This window comes from Phoca vitulina, unplaced genomic scaffold, assembly GCF_004348235.1.
Source record: "Phoca vitulina isolate PV1807 unplaced genomic scaffold, GSC_HSeal_1.0 scaffold2, whole genome shotgun sequence".
Classification (NCBI taxonomy): Eukaryota; Metazoa; Chordata; class Mammalia; order Carnivora; family Phocidae; genus Phoca; species Phoca vitulina.
In genome coordinates, this window is record NW_022589705.1 from 11,166,895 (window position 1) to 11,184,498 (window position 17,604).

Genomic DNA, 17,604 nt, shown 5'->3' on the forward strand with positions numbered 1-17,604 from the left:
CTTAATCCTCCCCCGCCGAGCGTGGGCTGGACTCAGCGACTAACTTCTAATGAACAGAAAGAACATGGCGAAAGTGATGGTGTGTGACTTTTGAGATTCAGTCGTAAAAGGGGCTGTGGCTTCCTCCTTGCTCTCTGTCTCTGACTGCCTGCTCTGGGGGAAGCCGGCTGCCATGTCATGAGGGTACTCAGGCGGCTCCATAGAGAGCCCCACGTGCGAGGAACTTGTTCCTGCTAATAGCCACATGAGTAGACCATCTTGGAAGCAGATCCTCAAGTTCCAAACAAGCTTCTGAGGACTGCAACCCCAGGTGACCTCTCGGCTGTACCTTCATGAGAGACTCTGAGCCAGAATCAGCCAGCTCAGCCAGGCCTAAATTCCTGACCCAAAGAAACTGAGATCATGAATGCTTGTTTTTTTTTAAACCACTAAATTTTAGGGTAAATTGTTTTAGAGCAGTAGATAATTGATAACAATAGATAACATATGTGCTTATCGATTCAGAAAAAGAGTATAGTTTTTAATTCCTATTGGATCAGAGGAGATTTCTATCTCATTAATAGCTGATTTTACGAGGTTAACATCCCTGGTGTGAAAATATTCATACTCTGTTCTCCCTGCCTGATAGACCCTCCTACACCTTCAGTTCTTATCTAAATGTTACCACTTCTCTAGGGGTGCCTGGATGGCTCAGTCAGTTAAGCATCCAATTCTTGATTTTGGCTCAGGTCATGATCTCAGGGTGGTGAGGTGGGGTTCCCCCACTGAGTGGGGAATCTGCTTGAGATTCTCTCTCTCCCTCTCCCTCTGCTCCTCCCCGCCTCACCCCGTTCATGCACGCATGTGCTCTCTCTCTCTCTCTAAAATAAATAAATCTTTAAAAATAAATAAATAAATGTTACCACTTCACTAAAGCCTGCTTGACTTTCTCAGATCTTTTGAGAAGCTCTCTTAACCACTCTAGCCCATACTGAAATAATTTTTCTCTGTTCATTTGCACTTTGGCTCTTGATAACCATAATCACTTCGACTTATTGAGTACTTACTATGCACCGGTGTAGTGGTTGAATAGTGTCCCTCTAAAATTCATGTCCACTCAGAGCCTCAGAAGGTATAACCCTATTTCGAAATCGGGTCATTGCAGATGTACTTAGTTAAGATAAGGTCATCCTGGAGTAGGGATGAGCCCTAAATTCAGTAACTGTTGTCCTTATAAGAAGGGCATGTGAAGACAAAGAGACACACGAGGAGAAGGCCATGTGACAAGGGAGCAGGGATTGAAGTGGTACAGCTACAAATCAAGGACTCCCAAGGATTGCCGGCAACCACCAGAAGCTAGGAAGGGAAAGGAAGATTCCTCCCTAGAGCCATCAGAGAGCACATGGCACCACGACACCTTGAACTTGAAGTTCTTGCCTCCAGAACTATGAGAGAACAGATTTCTGATGCTTTAAGACACCCAGCCCTAGCAAACAAATACAATGAGTCATACTGTGCATATCTTATTTCTCATTTCTACTTTCACAAAAACACTTCAAATTAAATATGATAAGCTAGCTCCTTTGATTACTGAGCGTGACAGCCAGTGAAGCTTCACCAAGGATATGAAGCCGGTCTCCAGAGGCTGTGCTCTGCCCATTGGTCCTCCCTCTCTGGCCTCATTCTATCATGCACTGATCTCTGTTTGCAACTGCTTGTTCCTTGAAAGGCCGTAAGTGCAATCAGTGTCGGTTTCATGTCCTACAATTCTTCCATGTCTCTTTCAGTCCATGATGTTCAAGAAATACTTTGTGTATGAATTATTTCAAATTTCAGAGAATTAAAAATATAAGAGAAAAAAGTAAGTATTTGTTGGAGAAAACTTGACAGTGGCGCATGATCTCTAGAGGAAATCTGCCATTAATGTTTTCAAACTGTGAGTACTCTGACGATCCCTGTTCTCTGGGACCAGGTACCAATACAAACAGTACCTGTCACTGGAGGAAACGAGTGTCAGAAACAATGGGGCTGTCAAGTGACCAGTTATGTTGCTTCACAGTTACAAAGTTTAAAAAAGAATACTTTTTGCCCCATTTGTAGGGGTCTGCTCCATAAGTAGTGAGCCTCTCATTATCTGGGGTAAAAAGTATTTTTTTAAACATTTGTAACTGTTAAACAATAAAACCCACCTGACGGTAAGCACTCACTCTGCTATCTTAGGGAGCTGGTGAGGATGTCTTTGTCTGGGTGGCCACTGAGATCCACTTTAACACTAGCTTTTGGTGAGGTCACAATTTTATATCTAAAAGACACTCCCCAGAGTGAACCAACCTGTTGATCTCCTTGGTCCTCAGTTTCTGCAAGTATAAAATAGAGATTTTAATGGCAATGGGGTGATATCAGTCATAATCAGAAACAAAAACCTGAGATTTTTAAGTTATCTAAAAATCAAGAGGATGTCTCATCTTTCAGAGAAGCTCCTAACAATCTGTCGCATATTCCCAGTGGTATCACCTTTATCTGCTCATCCTCATTCACGTCAACTCCCTTTGGTTGCTCATCATCTTACTAAAATGGTAATTACATCAAAGACAATAAAGCACACTGGCCATGATCATACATTCTTCTGAAACGTTACCCGAATCTATCTCCACCTGAGAAAAACGAGATGGTGAATGTAAAAATCGGGAGTAGTCTTTTGGATAATCCAGGATTAAAAACTCTATGTATTCTTTTAAAAATATGCCATTTCCCCCCATAGTTCTTTATTTCCTTCTGACTTCTTGCTATCCTGTTTCTTACTCTGTATTTGATCATAGCCCCTTCCTTTCTTGTATGGATGATTTATACAGCTCAATATTTGCAAATGGAAGCTCTAGCACTCATCTTTTTAAAAAAATGTTTTACAAGGAAAATAAGTTGACCCATTAATTCAAAATTTATGGAGAATCTAGTCTGTGTTTAGCACAGGGCTTGGCGCACCTGACTTCTCGGAAGTGTTGTCCTGAGCCAGCACCATCCTTATCAGAATCTGAACCAAGTCAGATGAACAGATATACTTGATGTTTCCTTTATCTTTTCTCTTGGTGGCTTACTAGCCACTCTTTTATCTTCATATGATTGAGGTTGGAGGGCAAAGTAATCCATTTCAAGCAGAAAATTAGCCAATTTCAGTTGCCTTTCTAATTCAGAAACAACTTTCCTTGAATGTTGTGCATGGGGTAAGGAGAGGGATGCTCCAATTAGCACACAGGCTTATTACATTAAAGTCCAATTATTATTACTAGTTTTTGCATTTTATTTTGTATTGTCAGTACAATTCTGATTTAGAAAATCACATCCTAGGCCTGTGAAAGTCAGTTTATTTATTTTTTTCACCCTGCAGAGCTCTGTGGGTCTTTTTTTTAAAATGCCTTTAATAGGGGCACCTGGGTGGCTCAGTCGGTTAAGCGTCTGCCTTCGGCTTGGGTCGTGGTCCCAGGGTCCTGGGATCGAGCCCCACGTCGGGCTTCCTGCTCGGCGGGGAGTCTGCTTCTCCCTCTCCCTCTGCCTGCCGCTCTGCCTACTTGTGCTCTCTATCTCTCTGTCAAATAAATAAATAAAATGTTTAAAAAAAATGCCTTTAATAACACGTGTCAAATCGAAGGAGAAGAATGGGTGATAACCTCACATTAGGGTTCTCAGACTTAAAAAGATTTTGAAAAGCGCAGAGCTAACAAGTATGAAAAATATATTTTTTTTTTGGCAGCTGTCAAGCACTAACTATAATTATCTGTTCTGTGCTTTATCTGGTATGACATAGAAGGAGAGCTTAAGAAGAAATGTGACAAACGGCACAGTTTTTATCACTTTACTAGAGGAATGATACAGACTGAGGAAGAGCTCTGAGTTGGACCAAATTATTTTCTGAAAATCTGGCAAAATTAGCCATCAGGCCCATCTGCCCTGACTGGGAAAAGATGGCATCTTGATAAAGCCGACAGGCTTTCCAGCCTGGCCCTCTGGGTCTCCGTGATTCCTGGGGGAGAATAAATTGGCGGCAGCCCTCACAGACAAGGCCTCCCTCCTCCATCTGACTGCAGATGGAGAACGCTAATGCTGTCTTTAAAAATCCATGCTCCCAACCTGACACACATCTATAAACACTTGGATTCTTTGACCCGCCACGTCTACTTTTAAGAATTTATCTGACAGATAGACTCAAACAAGTATGCCCCAATACACACAGGAGGGTGTTCACTGCAGCACTGTTACCATATAAATGACTGGAATTGACCTATTCATCAAATGTCTGCTTTAGTCAATCACGGCACATGCTTATCATGAGTCACAATGTAGTGGTTAAAAATAAAGATGTAGATCTATAGGAAGGAAAACAGTAAAATACAGAACAGGACACATATTCTGATCTGATTTGTACAGAAAGTGAAAAGAATGGACAGATGTGCTTGTATGGGCATAAAACATTTCAAGAAGAATGTATCGAAGCAGGAGTTGACAGAGGTTAGCCTTTGGGGACTTACGGGGGTTAGGGGTGGACTTCTACTTTTCAGCTTCTACCCTTTGCACAATGGGAACTGACATGCAGAAAACAGCACGGTGGGGAAGAGCCCAGCTGCCTGAGTTCCTGCTCTCTTCCTAGCCGAGTAACCTCTGGCAGGCTAATCTCTCCGTGGTAGGCACTGGGAATGTAGAAATGATTAAAACGTGCAAGAATGCCGGCCCTCACAGAGTTTACATTCTAGTCAGAAAATATGGACAATTAAAAAAAGTGTGTGTGTGTACACATATGTATGTACGTAAAATATATGCCCGAGGGCAGAGGGTGCTGTGGAAAAGAGTGGAGCGGCAAGAGGAGAGAGATGGGGTACAATGGAGGCGGCTGTTAATAGTACCTACCTCATAGAGTTCTTATAAGGACCAGATGGGTTCCTGCCTATAGGTCACTTGGGACACTCAATAAATGTGAGTTATTATTACGTACCTATATCACCTTATAATGTAAAAATAAATAATAATTTTTATACAAACCCATGCCCCCCGGGGACTTCTGTTTAAGACCTCATATCTTCCTTTAATAGTTTTGAAACCTCAAAATGGGGATGTACATTTCTCATTTTGCAAGTGTAAAATTATGTTGTCTGGCCACACTGGCCTTCTCTCTGTCTCCTAAGCACAGACTCTTTCCTGCCTGCAAACTTGTCCACTCCTCGTCACCTGCCAAACTTCTCCACAGCCTTCATTCCGCTCGCCACTTAAACCCACTCCTCAGAGAGGCTGGCTCTCACCTTCCCGATCTACCATCTAGGGTAGATCTATGATCTACGATTAGGGCTCCTTGCCATATCTTTTGCTTTTCTTTCATACCGTTAACCAAATTTGTAAGTCAACTGCATTGGTTATTTGGAAGTATCAAGTCTGCTTTCCAAGCCCAGTTCCTCCCCAGGGCCAGAGTCTACCCGGGGAAACGTGAAAGAGAGGAGAGGATTGCTGGACGCAGTGTGGCCAAGAGCGGAGTTTTCACTCCCAGCTGGTGGAGGGAGAAGCAGCTGAGAAGCAACTCAGATTGCAAGCAAACAAGATTGATGTATAGGGATTTGTTTGTATTGTTTGCTATAGAAGGAGCAAGATTCTGTCTCTCAGTTGCAGTAATAGCTTCCAGAAATGCTCTGAGGTCACTTGGGAGCTCTAGGTGGGGTCCTTCTTGAAACAGGAAGGGTCCTTCAGCTATGGACCAAGCAAAAACAGAGGGGTGTGTGTGTGTGTGTGTGTGTGTGTGTGTGTGTGTGTGTGTTGCTTACTGATTTGTCAAGTTTGAAAGGACTGACAGTTTTGCCAGAGATATGAGAAAAGGTGAGGACATGCTTAAGGAGTTAACGGGATAACAATTGAGCAAATATTTACAAATATATATGCAAAAGCATTCATTTCAGTATCGTTGATAGTAATAGGATTTAGAAGCCATCTGAATTGGTTGGTTAAATAGATTATATTATACATGCTACAGAACTCTATGTAGCCTTAAAAATGATGAAGTTAGACCTATATTTATTAGCAGAGGTGTCTCTTGCAAATTATTGCATGAAAAAAATAGGTTATGACACAGCATGTGTGATATGATCCCATTTATGGAGAATTGTATATTTATAGCTATACATTTATGTGTAGAAGTATAGAAAGTCTGTAAGTATAGAAAGAAGTCTGGAAATATGCGACAGTGTTTATAGTGATTTTAGCCAGTTATGAAATATTGGGTAAGTTTTGCATCCTTGTTCGCATTCTATACTTCCTGATATTCTAGAATAAGAATGTACCATTGTTACAAAAATAATAAAGCTATTTAAAAATAGTATTCAATAGGCTAAAAGGGAATAAGGTAATCTAGAGTTCAGTCCCATTCCTAAGTTTTCAGAAAGCAGATCATAAAACAGTAACAAGCACAACATTTATTAAGCACTGACTCTACACTGCATTTTGCAAAGCACCGGAAGCATTATTTTGCTTAACCCTCCCACCAATCCATAAAAGATATAAACTAGATTATCCCCATTTTCCAAATGAAAAAACTGAGACAAAGACGGATGAGCATCCTGCCCAAGACAATGCAGTTGAAATGGTTGCTCGGATTAAACCACAGGTGACAAACTTGAACAGCCGTCACCACCAAGCCAACACCGGCCCATAGAAACATAATGCGAGCCACATACAAGATTTTAAAATTACCAGGAGGCACATTTGAAAAAGTATAGAGACACAGGTGAAATCAAATTTTTCAGGTGAAATTAATTTTAACAATACATTTCAACATGCCTTCAGCATGCAATATTATTGAGATATTTTGCATTCATTTTTCTGTACTGAGTCTTCCAAATCCAGTATGTGTGTTACACTTTACCGCATCGCTCAATTCAGATGCTAAATTTTCATCAAAAATACTTGGTCTCTATTTAGATTTCATAAAATTTCTGGTTAAGAAAGTAGATGGGGACGCCTGGGTGGCTCAGTGGGTTAAGCAAGGGACTCTGGATTTCAGCTCAGGCTGTGATCTCAGGGTGGTGAGAATAAGCCCGGAGAGCTCCACTCTCAACGGGGAATCTGCCTCTCTCCCTCTCCCTCTGCCCCTCCCCCCACTTGCACCCTCTCTCTCCAAAATAAATAAATCTAAAAAAAAAAAAGAAAGAAAGAAAGTAGAGGCACATACCCAAGTAGTTCCAAACAAGCTAACAATTTTTTAACGACTGAGTTGAGTGTGCATTTTAACTTTAACTTTTAATTAAAATTAAATAAAATTAAAAATCCATTTCCTTGGGGCACCTGGTGGCTCAGTCCGTTAAGCATCTGCCTTTAAGCTCAGGTAGTGATCTCAGGGTCCTGGGATCCAGCCCCGCATCGGGCTCCCTGCTCGTCGGGGAGTCTGCTTCTCCCTCTGTGTTCTCTCTCTCTCTCAAATAAATAAATAAAATCTTTTTTAAAAAATCCATTTCCTCAGCTGTACTAGCTGCATTTTTATTGCTTGGTAGCCACACGGGGCTTGTGGCTACCGTATCCGGATAGTACAACTCCAGACCCTTAACGGCTATGCTCTCTTTCCCTCTCTTTGCCAAATTTTACTAGCTTTGTTCTCAGAATATCTTTCACATCTACTCTTTTTTCCTTTCCAACACTTTTATCCCTGTTAAATTCTTACTAATTTTTTACTACTATAAGACCATGATAATTATAGTTCCACTAAAAATCTGGAACAGGGGTGCCTGGGTGGCTCAGTTGGTTAGGCGACTGCCTTCGGCTCAGGTCATGATCCTGGAGTCCCTGGATCGAGTCCCACATCGGGCTCCCTGCTCGACGGGGAGTCTGCTTCTCCCTCTGACCCTCCCCCCCCCATGTGCTCTCTCTCTTTCTCTCGCTCTCAAATAAATAAATAAAATCTTTAAAAAAAAAAAATCTGGAACAGCTAACGTTTATTGAGTACTTACTATGCACCAGGAACTATTCTAAGCACTTTACATGTATTAACTCACTTAACTGTCATAATATAGTAATCAATTAAGTGGACTTTATTAATATTCCCATCACAATGATGAAGAAGTTGAGGCGTGAGGAGATTAAATAACTTCCCCAAGGTCATGCCATTACCGAGTGAAGAAGCTGGAAATTGAACCCATCCCACCCAGCATATCCAGACCCCACACTCTGTACCACTACTCTGCCTCCCTCTCACAAATACATGCCTAAAATTGATAGTTTGAATGCTAGGAGTATAGGTGATTTTTATTCTCTTATTATTATTCATCTATTTTTTCTCAAGTTTTCTGCAAATGAAATGTGTCATCTTTACAATTTTTGAAGTTTTTCTTTCTTTTTTTTAAGATTTTTATTTATTTATTTGAGAGAGAAAGAGCAAGTGAGAGCACAAGCGGGGGGGGGGGGGCAGACAGAGAAAGAGAGAAGCAGACTCCCCACTGAGCACAGAGCCTGACATGGCCTCAATTCCCACAACCCCAAGATCATGACCTGAGCCAAAGTCAGACACCCAACTGACTGAGTCACCCAGGTGCCCTTAAAGTTTTTCTTTTAAAGTAAGGCAGATTGGGGCACTTGAGTAGCTTAGTCAGTTGAGCAACTGACTCATGATTTCGGCTCAGGTCATGATCTCAGAATTGTGAGATTGAGCCCCGCACTAGGTTCCGCACTCAGCGTGGAGTCTGCTTGAGATTCTCCCCCTCTCCTTCTGCCCCACGCCCCCACTCTCTCTCTCTCTCACTCTCTCTCAAATAAATAAATAAAATCTTTTAAAAAATAAAATAAGGTAAGGTAGATAATGATCAGTCTGGTTCAGTTTTAGTATACTCCAACCTTGAGACAGGAGAATAGACAAAATGACTTCCCAAATGTCTTCAGATCTCAAAAATCTATTACTCCTTAGCCCCCTCTTATATCAACCAAAACCAGTACATCTTGTAACCCTACAAGAGTACTTAGTGAGAGGGCGCCTGGGTGGCTCAGTTGGTTAAGCGACTGCCTTCGGCTCAGGTCATGATCCTGGAGTCCCTGGATCGAGTCCCGCATCGGGCTCCCTGCTCGGCAGGGAGTCTGCTTCTCTCTCTGACCCTAACCCCTCTCATGTGCTCTCTCTCATTCTCTCTCTCTCAAATACATAAATAAAAATCTTTAAAAAAAAAAAAAAAAAGAGTACTTAGTGAGAGACGCCTGGGTGGCTCAGTTGGTTAAACATCTGCCTTCGGCTCAGGTCATGATCCCAGGGTCCTGGGATAGAGGCCCCAGGCGGGCTCCCTGCTCAGCGGGGAGTCTGCTTCTCCCTCTCCTTCTGCCCCTCCCCCCACTTGTTCTCTCTCTCTTTCTCAAATAAATAAATAATCTTAAAAAAAAAAAAGAGTACTTCATGACAAAAAGAGACTTTCAATTTCCCCTCTCCACCAAATATGGCAGGATGTTTTAAACATCCAACCTTGGTGATTCCCAACCAAAGGAGTCACTTCAAATCTTTTTTTGTTTTTGTTTTTAAATTTTTATTTAAGTAAGCTTTACATCCAATGTGGGGCTCAAACTCACGACCCCAAGATCAAGAATCGCACGCTCCTCTGACTGAGCAGCCAGGTGCCCCAAGTCACTTTGTTTTTTAATTTTTTTAAAGATGTATTTATTTATTTTAGCGCGAGAGAGCAGGGGGAGGGGCAAAGGGTGAGGGAGAGAATCTCAAGCAGACTCCCCGCTGAGTGTGGATCCAGATGCAGGGGCTCAATCCCACAACCCTGAGATCATGACCGAGCGGAAACCAAGAGCCGGAAGCTCAACCGACTGAGCCTCCCAGGTGCCCCCCAGCAGTCACTTTAAATCTTAGACTTTTGGTGAAATATTTCATGAAAGCTCAGGGGTCCTGAATGTTTTCTAGATCTATTCATTTCCCTGTGGAGTTCAAACCTTGAATAATGAGTTAGAAGCAAATACAGGAGGAAACATAAAAGCCCCGAAGCTATGATCATGCTGTAAAGTATCATGCCGGGATCTCAGGACTTTCTCCCTCCTGGTAGAGGGGCTGATCCCAGAACTGTGAAAGGCCATCACTCTGCTCCTAAAACTATTCTTTCTGCATCTCCCACACCCACTCAAAAACCCTGACCAAAACCCTTGGCTTGCGCCTCTCCTTCACCCTACACTTAAAGTCAGTTGCCAAACCCTCTTACCTCTACCTTCAGCGTATTTTTCATATCTACACCTCTCCATGTGTCCCACTGCCACCAGCCAGTACAATCCCTCTGCAAGCCTCCTCCTTGACTGGTCTCCTTGACCCCATCTCCTCTCCCTCTCTCACCTTCCAGCCTTCCTCAACCATGTTTACTTTTTCATTCATGCTAATCCACTCTGAGCAGGCCACTATCTCTGCCGGAAATCCTTTAGGGATTCTCCACTTCGGATTTCTAAATTTCCAGCCTTGATTTCTATTATCCCCCACACCTACTCCACATTCCAACCTTATCTCCTATTGTACTCACACCTACTTCACATTTCAGCTGCCGGGTCTACTTGCAATTCCCAGGATCCCTTGCATTTTCCTTGTGGAACTTTCTGCAGGCTCTCCCCCCCCATCTAATCCATCTCTGCCCATTGCAGTCCTACTGATTATTCCAGAACTAGGTCAAGCGCCAACTGTTCAAATATGTTTTCTTCCTCTCCTATTCAATTCTGTATTGCCATTTCTGCATTGCTTACCATATGTTAACTCTGTGTTATCATTTATATATCCTTATTTGTGTACTTACTTTTTCTGCCTACCAGTATTTCTTAAACACCTGTAACATGTCAAGGGTAGACACTTTGCATGTGTTATCTCACTTAATTTAATCCTCACAACAGCCTTGTAAGAGTAAGAATAATAATGAGTATTACCATCCCCATTTTACAGATCAGGCACCTGAGGCTGCAGGAAGCCAATTAACTTGTTCGAAGTAGCATCCTTACAAAGTGGCAGTCATCACTCACTCATCCCATTTTATTACAATCCATGTATGCCAGATTCCCGAGCCCTACGGACTTTTCAGTATAGACTGGGAAGTCCCTTTGGGGGCAATTAGCTGTGGAGCCTCAGGACAAGGCAGATCTGTTAAAGAAGGTTTTCTGCTCCTCTCTCATTTGATGTATATTCATTGTGCTATAGGAAATGCTCCTTTGGCTCTCAGTCAGCCTCTGGCCCAGGCTAGCACAAGGCTAAAGAAATGATTCATGAAAACAAATACCATACAGGATGCTTAGTTCCACTGGTGACCTTGATTATTGTAAAATTGTGAAAGCAAAGGCACGCCACACCCCAGCACAGGTTTAGCAATCTAGAACTCCCCGTTCTCTGCCACCTCAGTTTAGGCCTCATGTTAAAACTTTTTTTTTTTTTCCTGATTAGATCCAGAGGGGTACCTCAGATTTCAGAAACAAGGCTGGAACAGCATTGTTGTCAAATCAGATTGACCTGATGAGAGTCCCTGCCAATAATACCCAACATGGACTCACAAGAAATTCATATGAAGATTAAGAATAGAGAAGGGTTAGTCTACCCTGAATTGATTTTTCACCATTTAGGGTTGGAAGCCCCCAAACTTGTTGAGTCGGTTCATACTGCCAAATGAAGACTATTGTAACAATGGGTTTATTCTTTTCCTTATTATTTGGAGTCAAGGGTGTCCAGCAGCCACTGTTTGCTCAAGGAGAGTCTAAACAGGACTTGCTGATGTCTGTGGCCAATGAGCATGACTCCTAAGCCACTTTGACTCTGGCATGGGGTATGGATCTAATGGTAAGGAAGCTGAACAAGAAAGGGGGTTAGGTAACTAATTTGTGTTTGCTTTTGTATTTTTGTGTGTGTGTGTGTGTGCGTGTGTGTGTGTGTTTTAATTTTCTCTTTCAATACTCAAAGCAATCCTTTTTAGGTAGATGTTATTGAAACACCCATTGTGCAGATCCAAAAACTGTGTGGTAAATAACAGGCAGGGACTAGAACCCTGTTATGTTGAGTTGCACAGATTTCCACTGCCCTAAGCTCATGCTCTGCAGTAAGACCTTTTGCTTAGGCAAATGTCAGCCATTGAAAAAGGACTAAACGCAAAATTTGTGCCCAAGTTAGAGTTCTCAAGCATCAGTATTCTTCCTTCCCTCCAAACCAAGATGATACAAATGTTTAATTTCTTAAATGTCTCACATTTTCCAGAGTTGACAAGATCTCACCAAGAAGCAGTAGTGGAACTGTAAGATTCTTACCTTCCACTCAGGAGACTCCCATGTTGGATTCTTAGGCAAGGGCGCTTGCTTGAACTAGGTATCTCAGTTGGTTAGGCCACACACCACCAAGGCCAGTAAGCCGCAGTCACTGAGAAGATCATCCCCTTCCTAGCCATCTTTAAAACAGGTCATAAAAGAGCGCCTGTGTAGCTCAGTTGGTTAAGCATCTGCTTTTGGCTCAGGTCATGATCTCAGGGTCCTGGGATCAAGCCCATGGCAGGCTCCCTGCTCAGCAGGGAGTCTGCTTCTCTCTCTCCCACTGCCCCTCCACCTGCTCTTGTGTGTGTGCACTCTCTCTCAAATAAATAAATAAAATCTTAAAAAAAAAAAACCCGTTCATAAAGTGGCTGAGTGGAAATGTAGACGGTCCAGGGCAGGTCATCACTGGAACTGATAAAAAGTTATCAAAAGTGCCACTGACTGGGATCACTTGTGTCATATTCATGAATGAAGTAAAAAATTATCTCTCTTTCCCCTCACCCTTCACTTCTTCATGATCTGTTATGTTGTAGACAGTCTAATGGATAGAGCACCTTCATAATAACATAGTTCCTTGTGAGAGGGGGTTGTTGTTACCAATCAGTGAACACTGACAACTTCCAAAAGTATTTCAATCTCTCAAAACCCTAGCCCAGTATGACACTGGAGATCCTTTTTACAGGGCTAGACTCTTGGTGTATTATGAAATCTTTCACATCTCACAGAGATAACAGAACAACTCTTATTATTTTACCTTCCCCAATGCAGTTCTTGTATTTTGTTGCTGCCTCCGCCATATGGTTAAAAAAGGTTACCAGAGAACAACCAAATAATGTTATTTCAACACTATAGAAACTACTGAGTTTTGTTACTCCTTAATACCTTTGTGTCTCCCTCCAAAAAGAATGCTCAAAGAATTTTCATTTGGAAGACATTCACTACCTATTGTGTGAATTGTGTTGGCAACCTTTTCGAAACACCTTGAAAAAGACTCATGACATACGTCAGCAGAAGTCCAGAGAAGGAAAGTAGAGACTGGCGGAAAGCGAGATATTACAGACTCAAAGTCTGGTCAGAGGGGTTGTGGGCTGTCAGGTACACTAAACAAAGCGCACTGGGGGAGGCAAAGCACTTAGCAGCCGGCAAGGTTACTGGATGTTTAACAAGGAGGGGGAGAGAGAGGTGATGCGTTCCTTCAGTCCCCCTGGCATATCTCCCACCTTCACACTCTTTTTTTGAAACCATGATAAAACCACAAGGATTCCCACTTTGCTCCCCTACTTTCCTCTGGCCTTCCTAACTCCTTTCTTACCCCATTTTCCCCTCTCGCTTTCTGATTTGCCCCTCTGTACATAATCTTTTGTTTTCAGCTACTTTTAAGGTAATTTCATTGCAGCAGGAAGACAACCCATGTCCTCTTCCTTCATTCCCGAGCCCCGGGACCCAGGTCCCTCCTGGGCTCCTTGGAGCTGGGACCTTCCCCTCTGAGCTCAGCAGCCCAGGCTGTGAGGATGATCTGTTTCGTGAGTCCTCCAGTGCGCTGGCCTCCCCATGACGCCAGTCTGCTCCTCTTCCCGCCCCCCCCCCCAACGCCTCATCCCCGAAGAAACCTAAACTCCGTGGCCTCTGAAACTGTCTGTGCCTGGGTTCCCAAGATCTCCGCCAGGATCCAAGATTTCTCTGACCAAAGTGGGGTCGGGCCGGGGAAGACAGTACCTCTTTGCAGGCGTGAAGCTCCGGTCCCGCTCCCTGGGTCACCTGGAAGGCGGTCCCAACCCAGAGCAGCAGCCGCAGAAGCCGGAGTGTGCGCCGCTCAGTTCGTCCCCTGCCTCGGGCAGAGGGATGGAGGCTGCGCCCCGGCTCAGCCATAGCGTCGTCCTGAGCGAGCGCCAGCAGCGGCTCAGGTGCTGCGGCCGCGGCTACTGCTGGCAGAAGGCGGAAAAAAAGGGGAGGGAGGTTCACAGGGGGAGGATGCAAGGGGCTGGGCTCGCTTCAGTCACCTCCCTGCGGCTACGCCAAGGCCGCCCATCCTTCCTCCTCCCTCCTTCTCCTTCCTCTTCTCCTCCTACCCACGTCGCCTTGGCAACCGCCTCCTCTTTCCCTCCGCGCGGGTGGGTCAGGGACCACGCGCTCCTCTGCCGCTTACCTGCCGGTCGCCATGGCAGCCGCAGCCGCTGGCGCGCGCCGCGTGGAAGTGCGCGCGCCCGGGGTCTGCAACCGGCCCAACAGGAGGGCACAGGGGTCGTGTAAAGAACGCAGTAGAAACATCCTCCAAGCCAACGCCACCAAATTCACGTTTTCCATTGCTCTTTCGGGTCATGGGTCATTTATGAGCATCTCTAATTTTGCAGGCGTGGCGTTCGACAATACTTATTTAGCACCTCCTTTGTGTGCAGCGATAGAAGGAAGATTGAGACGCCGTCTCACCTCCAGAAGTTACAGCCTGGAAGAGTGGCCCCGGTAGATGTTACCTACTGCAACAGCCGCTTCTGGAGATCTTACTTCCATCCCGCCAAATCCACCCGTGCCTTTACAAACGGCTCTATGCGAAGCCTTAAGACTGGCATAGTTAAACCGAGTTTAGGCAAGGAGGGTTTGCGTTAGCCTGCAATTTTCCAAGCACGACACCTGGGCTCTTCCGTCTCTTAACATCCTCATTCTCTCGTTGCTTTGAAAAATTCTTTCGTTAGATGCGAGGGAGAAGGAAATTCCTGGGCCGTCTTTTAGGACTTCTTTACTCAGCTGAAGTCTTTTGCAGAAGTCCTGCACGCCGGGAGGCCGACGTTTTTCAACTAAGGCTCCCAAGTGCAAATGCAGGGCTCCCTGGTACGCTCGATGGCGCTTTCCCCTCTGCGTTCCCCGGAGCTTCCTTCCGAGGGGGTCTCCCGCGCTGGACCGCCAGGTGGCGCCCTTCTCGAAGGGAATCCACCTCAGTCACAGATGGCGGGAGAGTTGCCGGGCAACCGAAACTGGGCGTTCCAAACAATTGGGACCCGGGATCCTCCGCGTGCGTTGTGTGCGGCTGCGCGGGCTTCCCATCCCTCACACCAGCGGCTCACTCCGCATTTTACCATGCCTTTCACCCGAGACCCCTTCCAGCACCCTACGTTGGATAACGATGATACCTTCCTGGGAAAACTCCGGGCTTCCAAGGTACTGTGCTTTCTTGCGTAGATTCCCAGCAAGGTCGATGGCACTCTTCTTTCTGTTGGCGTGATGGGCAGAGATGGTAACTTAAAGCACTCTGGTGAGGACACTGAGTCAGGTACCGGAGAAGTTTGTTTTCTGGCTGCCTCCTTGGCTCCATATTCAGATCTGCTAACGTTTCAGAGATGCTTTTGAGGAGAGGGAAGTTGAGCTCTAGCCCAGAGGAACAAGGGGCTCTCGCGGCACAAAGCGATGCTTGGTATAATGTGGATTAATCAGGCCCAGGTCCCACCAAGCCACCCTTTGCCCTGTTTGGAAATCTGTTCTCTGAAAAGATATGAGATATGGAATGGGAGAGAATGGTCTGGAAGCCACCTGATCATGCTTTATACATGTGCCCTCACACCACCTCTGTCTTCTGGTTAATGCTGGAATGTGTTTTTGTATGTGTGTCAGCGATTTGAGGAATTTAGATGATCTTTTTTTTTCTGGCAGAAGTATTTGGGATGCTTGAAATGGTGCAAAATAAGGTGAATTCAATAGTAATTGTGGCTTGATAAAAGAATCAAAGAGCTTCCTTTTGTTTATTCAACATTTATCATTTACTATATGCCGGGCACTCTGCTCAACACTGAGGATGTAGAGAGGAGTTAGATATGGCTCCTGCTTTAGAGAAACTCTAGTAGAAAAGCTGACAACAGTAGCAGCAAAAATGCTCGCACAATAGCACATGTGTTGTGACAGAGTTATACATCGTGTGTCAGGAGAACTGGGAGCTTAAAGGAAAGCTTCCCAGAGCAGGTGAGTTTTCACATCCGAATATGAGTTAGCTGGGCCAGGCGAAGGAGGAGGTGGAATGTGAGTTAGAAAGAAGAAAACAAGAGCCAGACATTCAAGGCACGGCGGCAGCAGGTGCACATACATGGAAAGGAGAGAAAGAGTGGCCTGTTTGGGGCCAAAGAGTCCAGAATGGCTGGAGCATCAATGTGAGATGGAGGAGGGGAGAGGGCAGAAGCTGGAGTCACCTTGTTGGGCTGGGTGTGCTGTGTACACCATGCTAGTGAGCTAGGATTCCATCCTGGAGATGCTGGGGGATCATGTCAGGATTTTAAGCACTAGAGTGACACAATCAATGGGTGTCTTAGAAAGCACAATGGCAGTAGATTGGATAGAACAGGAGTGGGGACAAGAGGAATCAGCAAGGAGGCAGGAGCCTCAGAGGGCAGCAATCTCCAGGAGAAATAATGGATCTAAAGCAGGGGATGGCAATGAGATGTAGATGTGAAAAAGTTGCCAAGGGCAGGACTGATGAAACTTTGTGGCTGGATATGGGCCCAAGAGAAGGGACAAGTCTAGGATAGCTCCTAGGTTTCCGAGGGCTTGATTGATACCATTTACTGAATGGAGGCATCCAGGGGGAAGCAGGTTTGGGAGAAAGATGTTCAGATCAGTTATGTAGATGTTGCTTTTGTGGTGCCTGTGGGACATTTAAGTGGAGATGAGTAGCAGGCAACATGGTTGAGAGTTCTAGGTTGAAGATGTATATCTGGAAGCCGCAGTATCCATGTGGTGGTCGAAGCCATAGGAAGGAATAAGCTCATCCAGTGAATGAGAATACGAAAAACAGAAACGAAACCCCTGGAGAATGCACTGTCTAAGGGGCAGAGGGAGAAAGTAGAGCTGACAAGGGAGCTGAGCAGTAACAGCTAGAGGCAGGAGGAAAACCAGGAGGAGCTGGACCCACAGAGCATGGAGAGAACATTTGAGAGAATCAGAATCATGGTGCCAGAAAATGCAGAGATCAAATAAGATCGGGTCTGGAAAAGATCCACCTAACCTAGCTTAAATAAAGATCATTGGTGGGGAAGAATGAAGGGGGGGGAAATCGGAGGGGGAGAAGAACCATGAGAGACAATGGACTCTGAAAAACAAACTGAGGGTTCTAGAGGGGAGGGGGTTGGGAGGATGGGTTAGCCTGGTGATGGGTATTGAGGAGGGCACGTTCTGCATGGAGCACTGGGTGTTATGCACAAACAATGAATCATGGAACACTATATCTAAAACTAATGATGTAATGTATGGGGATTAACATAACAATAAAAAAAATTAAAAAAAAAAAACCCTAAACTTAGAAACTCCGGGGGCAACCCTCTCGGACCCCCCACCTCCCTCTCTGGGAGCTTTATACTCTTGCTCAATAAACTGTGCTTTGCT

The 17,604-nt window shown here is 44.6% G+C and overlaps 2 protein-coding genes across 5 annotated transcripts in view; one reads left to right on the forward strand and one right to left on the reverse strand.

Moving 5' to 3' along the window:
* The window catches only part of KIAA1324 (KIAA1324 ortholog), a 65,452-nt gene extending 50,295 nt beyond the window's left edge, over positions 1–15,157 (reverse strand). For 2 of the 3 annotated variants that reach the window (XM_032422041.1, XM_032422039.1), the window contains exon 1: positions 13,960–14,369. In XM_032422041.1, the coding sequence (XP_032277932.1) occupies positions 13,960–14,112 (153 nt within the window). In that variant the 5' untranslated portion in view covers positions 14,113–14,369. Of the gene's footprint in view, positions 1–13,959; positions 14,370–14,389 lie in introns of those variants that run through there. The other variant, XM_032422040.1, reaches the window with a different exon arrangement.
* Positions 15,158–15,216: 59 nt separating this feature from the next.
* LOC116643313 (transcription initiation factor TFIID subunit 13) overlaps positions 15,217–17,604 on the forward strand; it is a 37,784-nt gene continuing 35,396 nt past the window's right edge. Inside the window, exon 1 of one of the 2 annotated variants that reach the window (XM_032422042.1) lies at positions 15,217–15,396. In XM_032422042.1, the coding sequence (XP_032277933.1) occupies positions 15,316–15,396 (81 nt within the window). In that variant the 5' untranslated portion in view covers positions 15,217–15,315. The remainder of the gene's footprint in view (positions 15,397–17,604) is intronic. The other variant, XM_032422043.1, reaches the window with a different exon arrangement.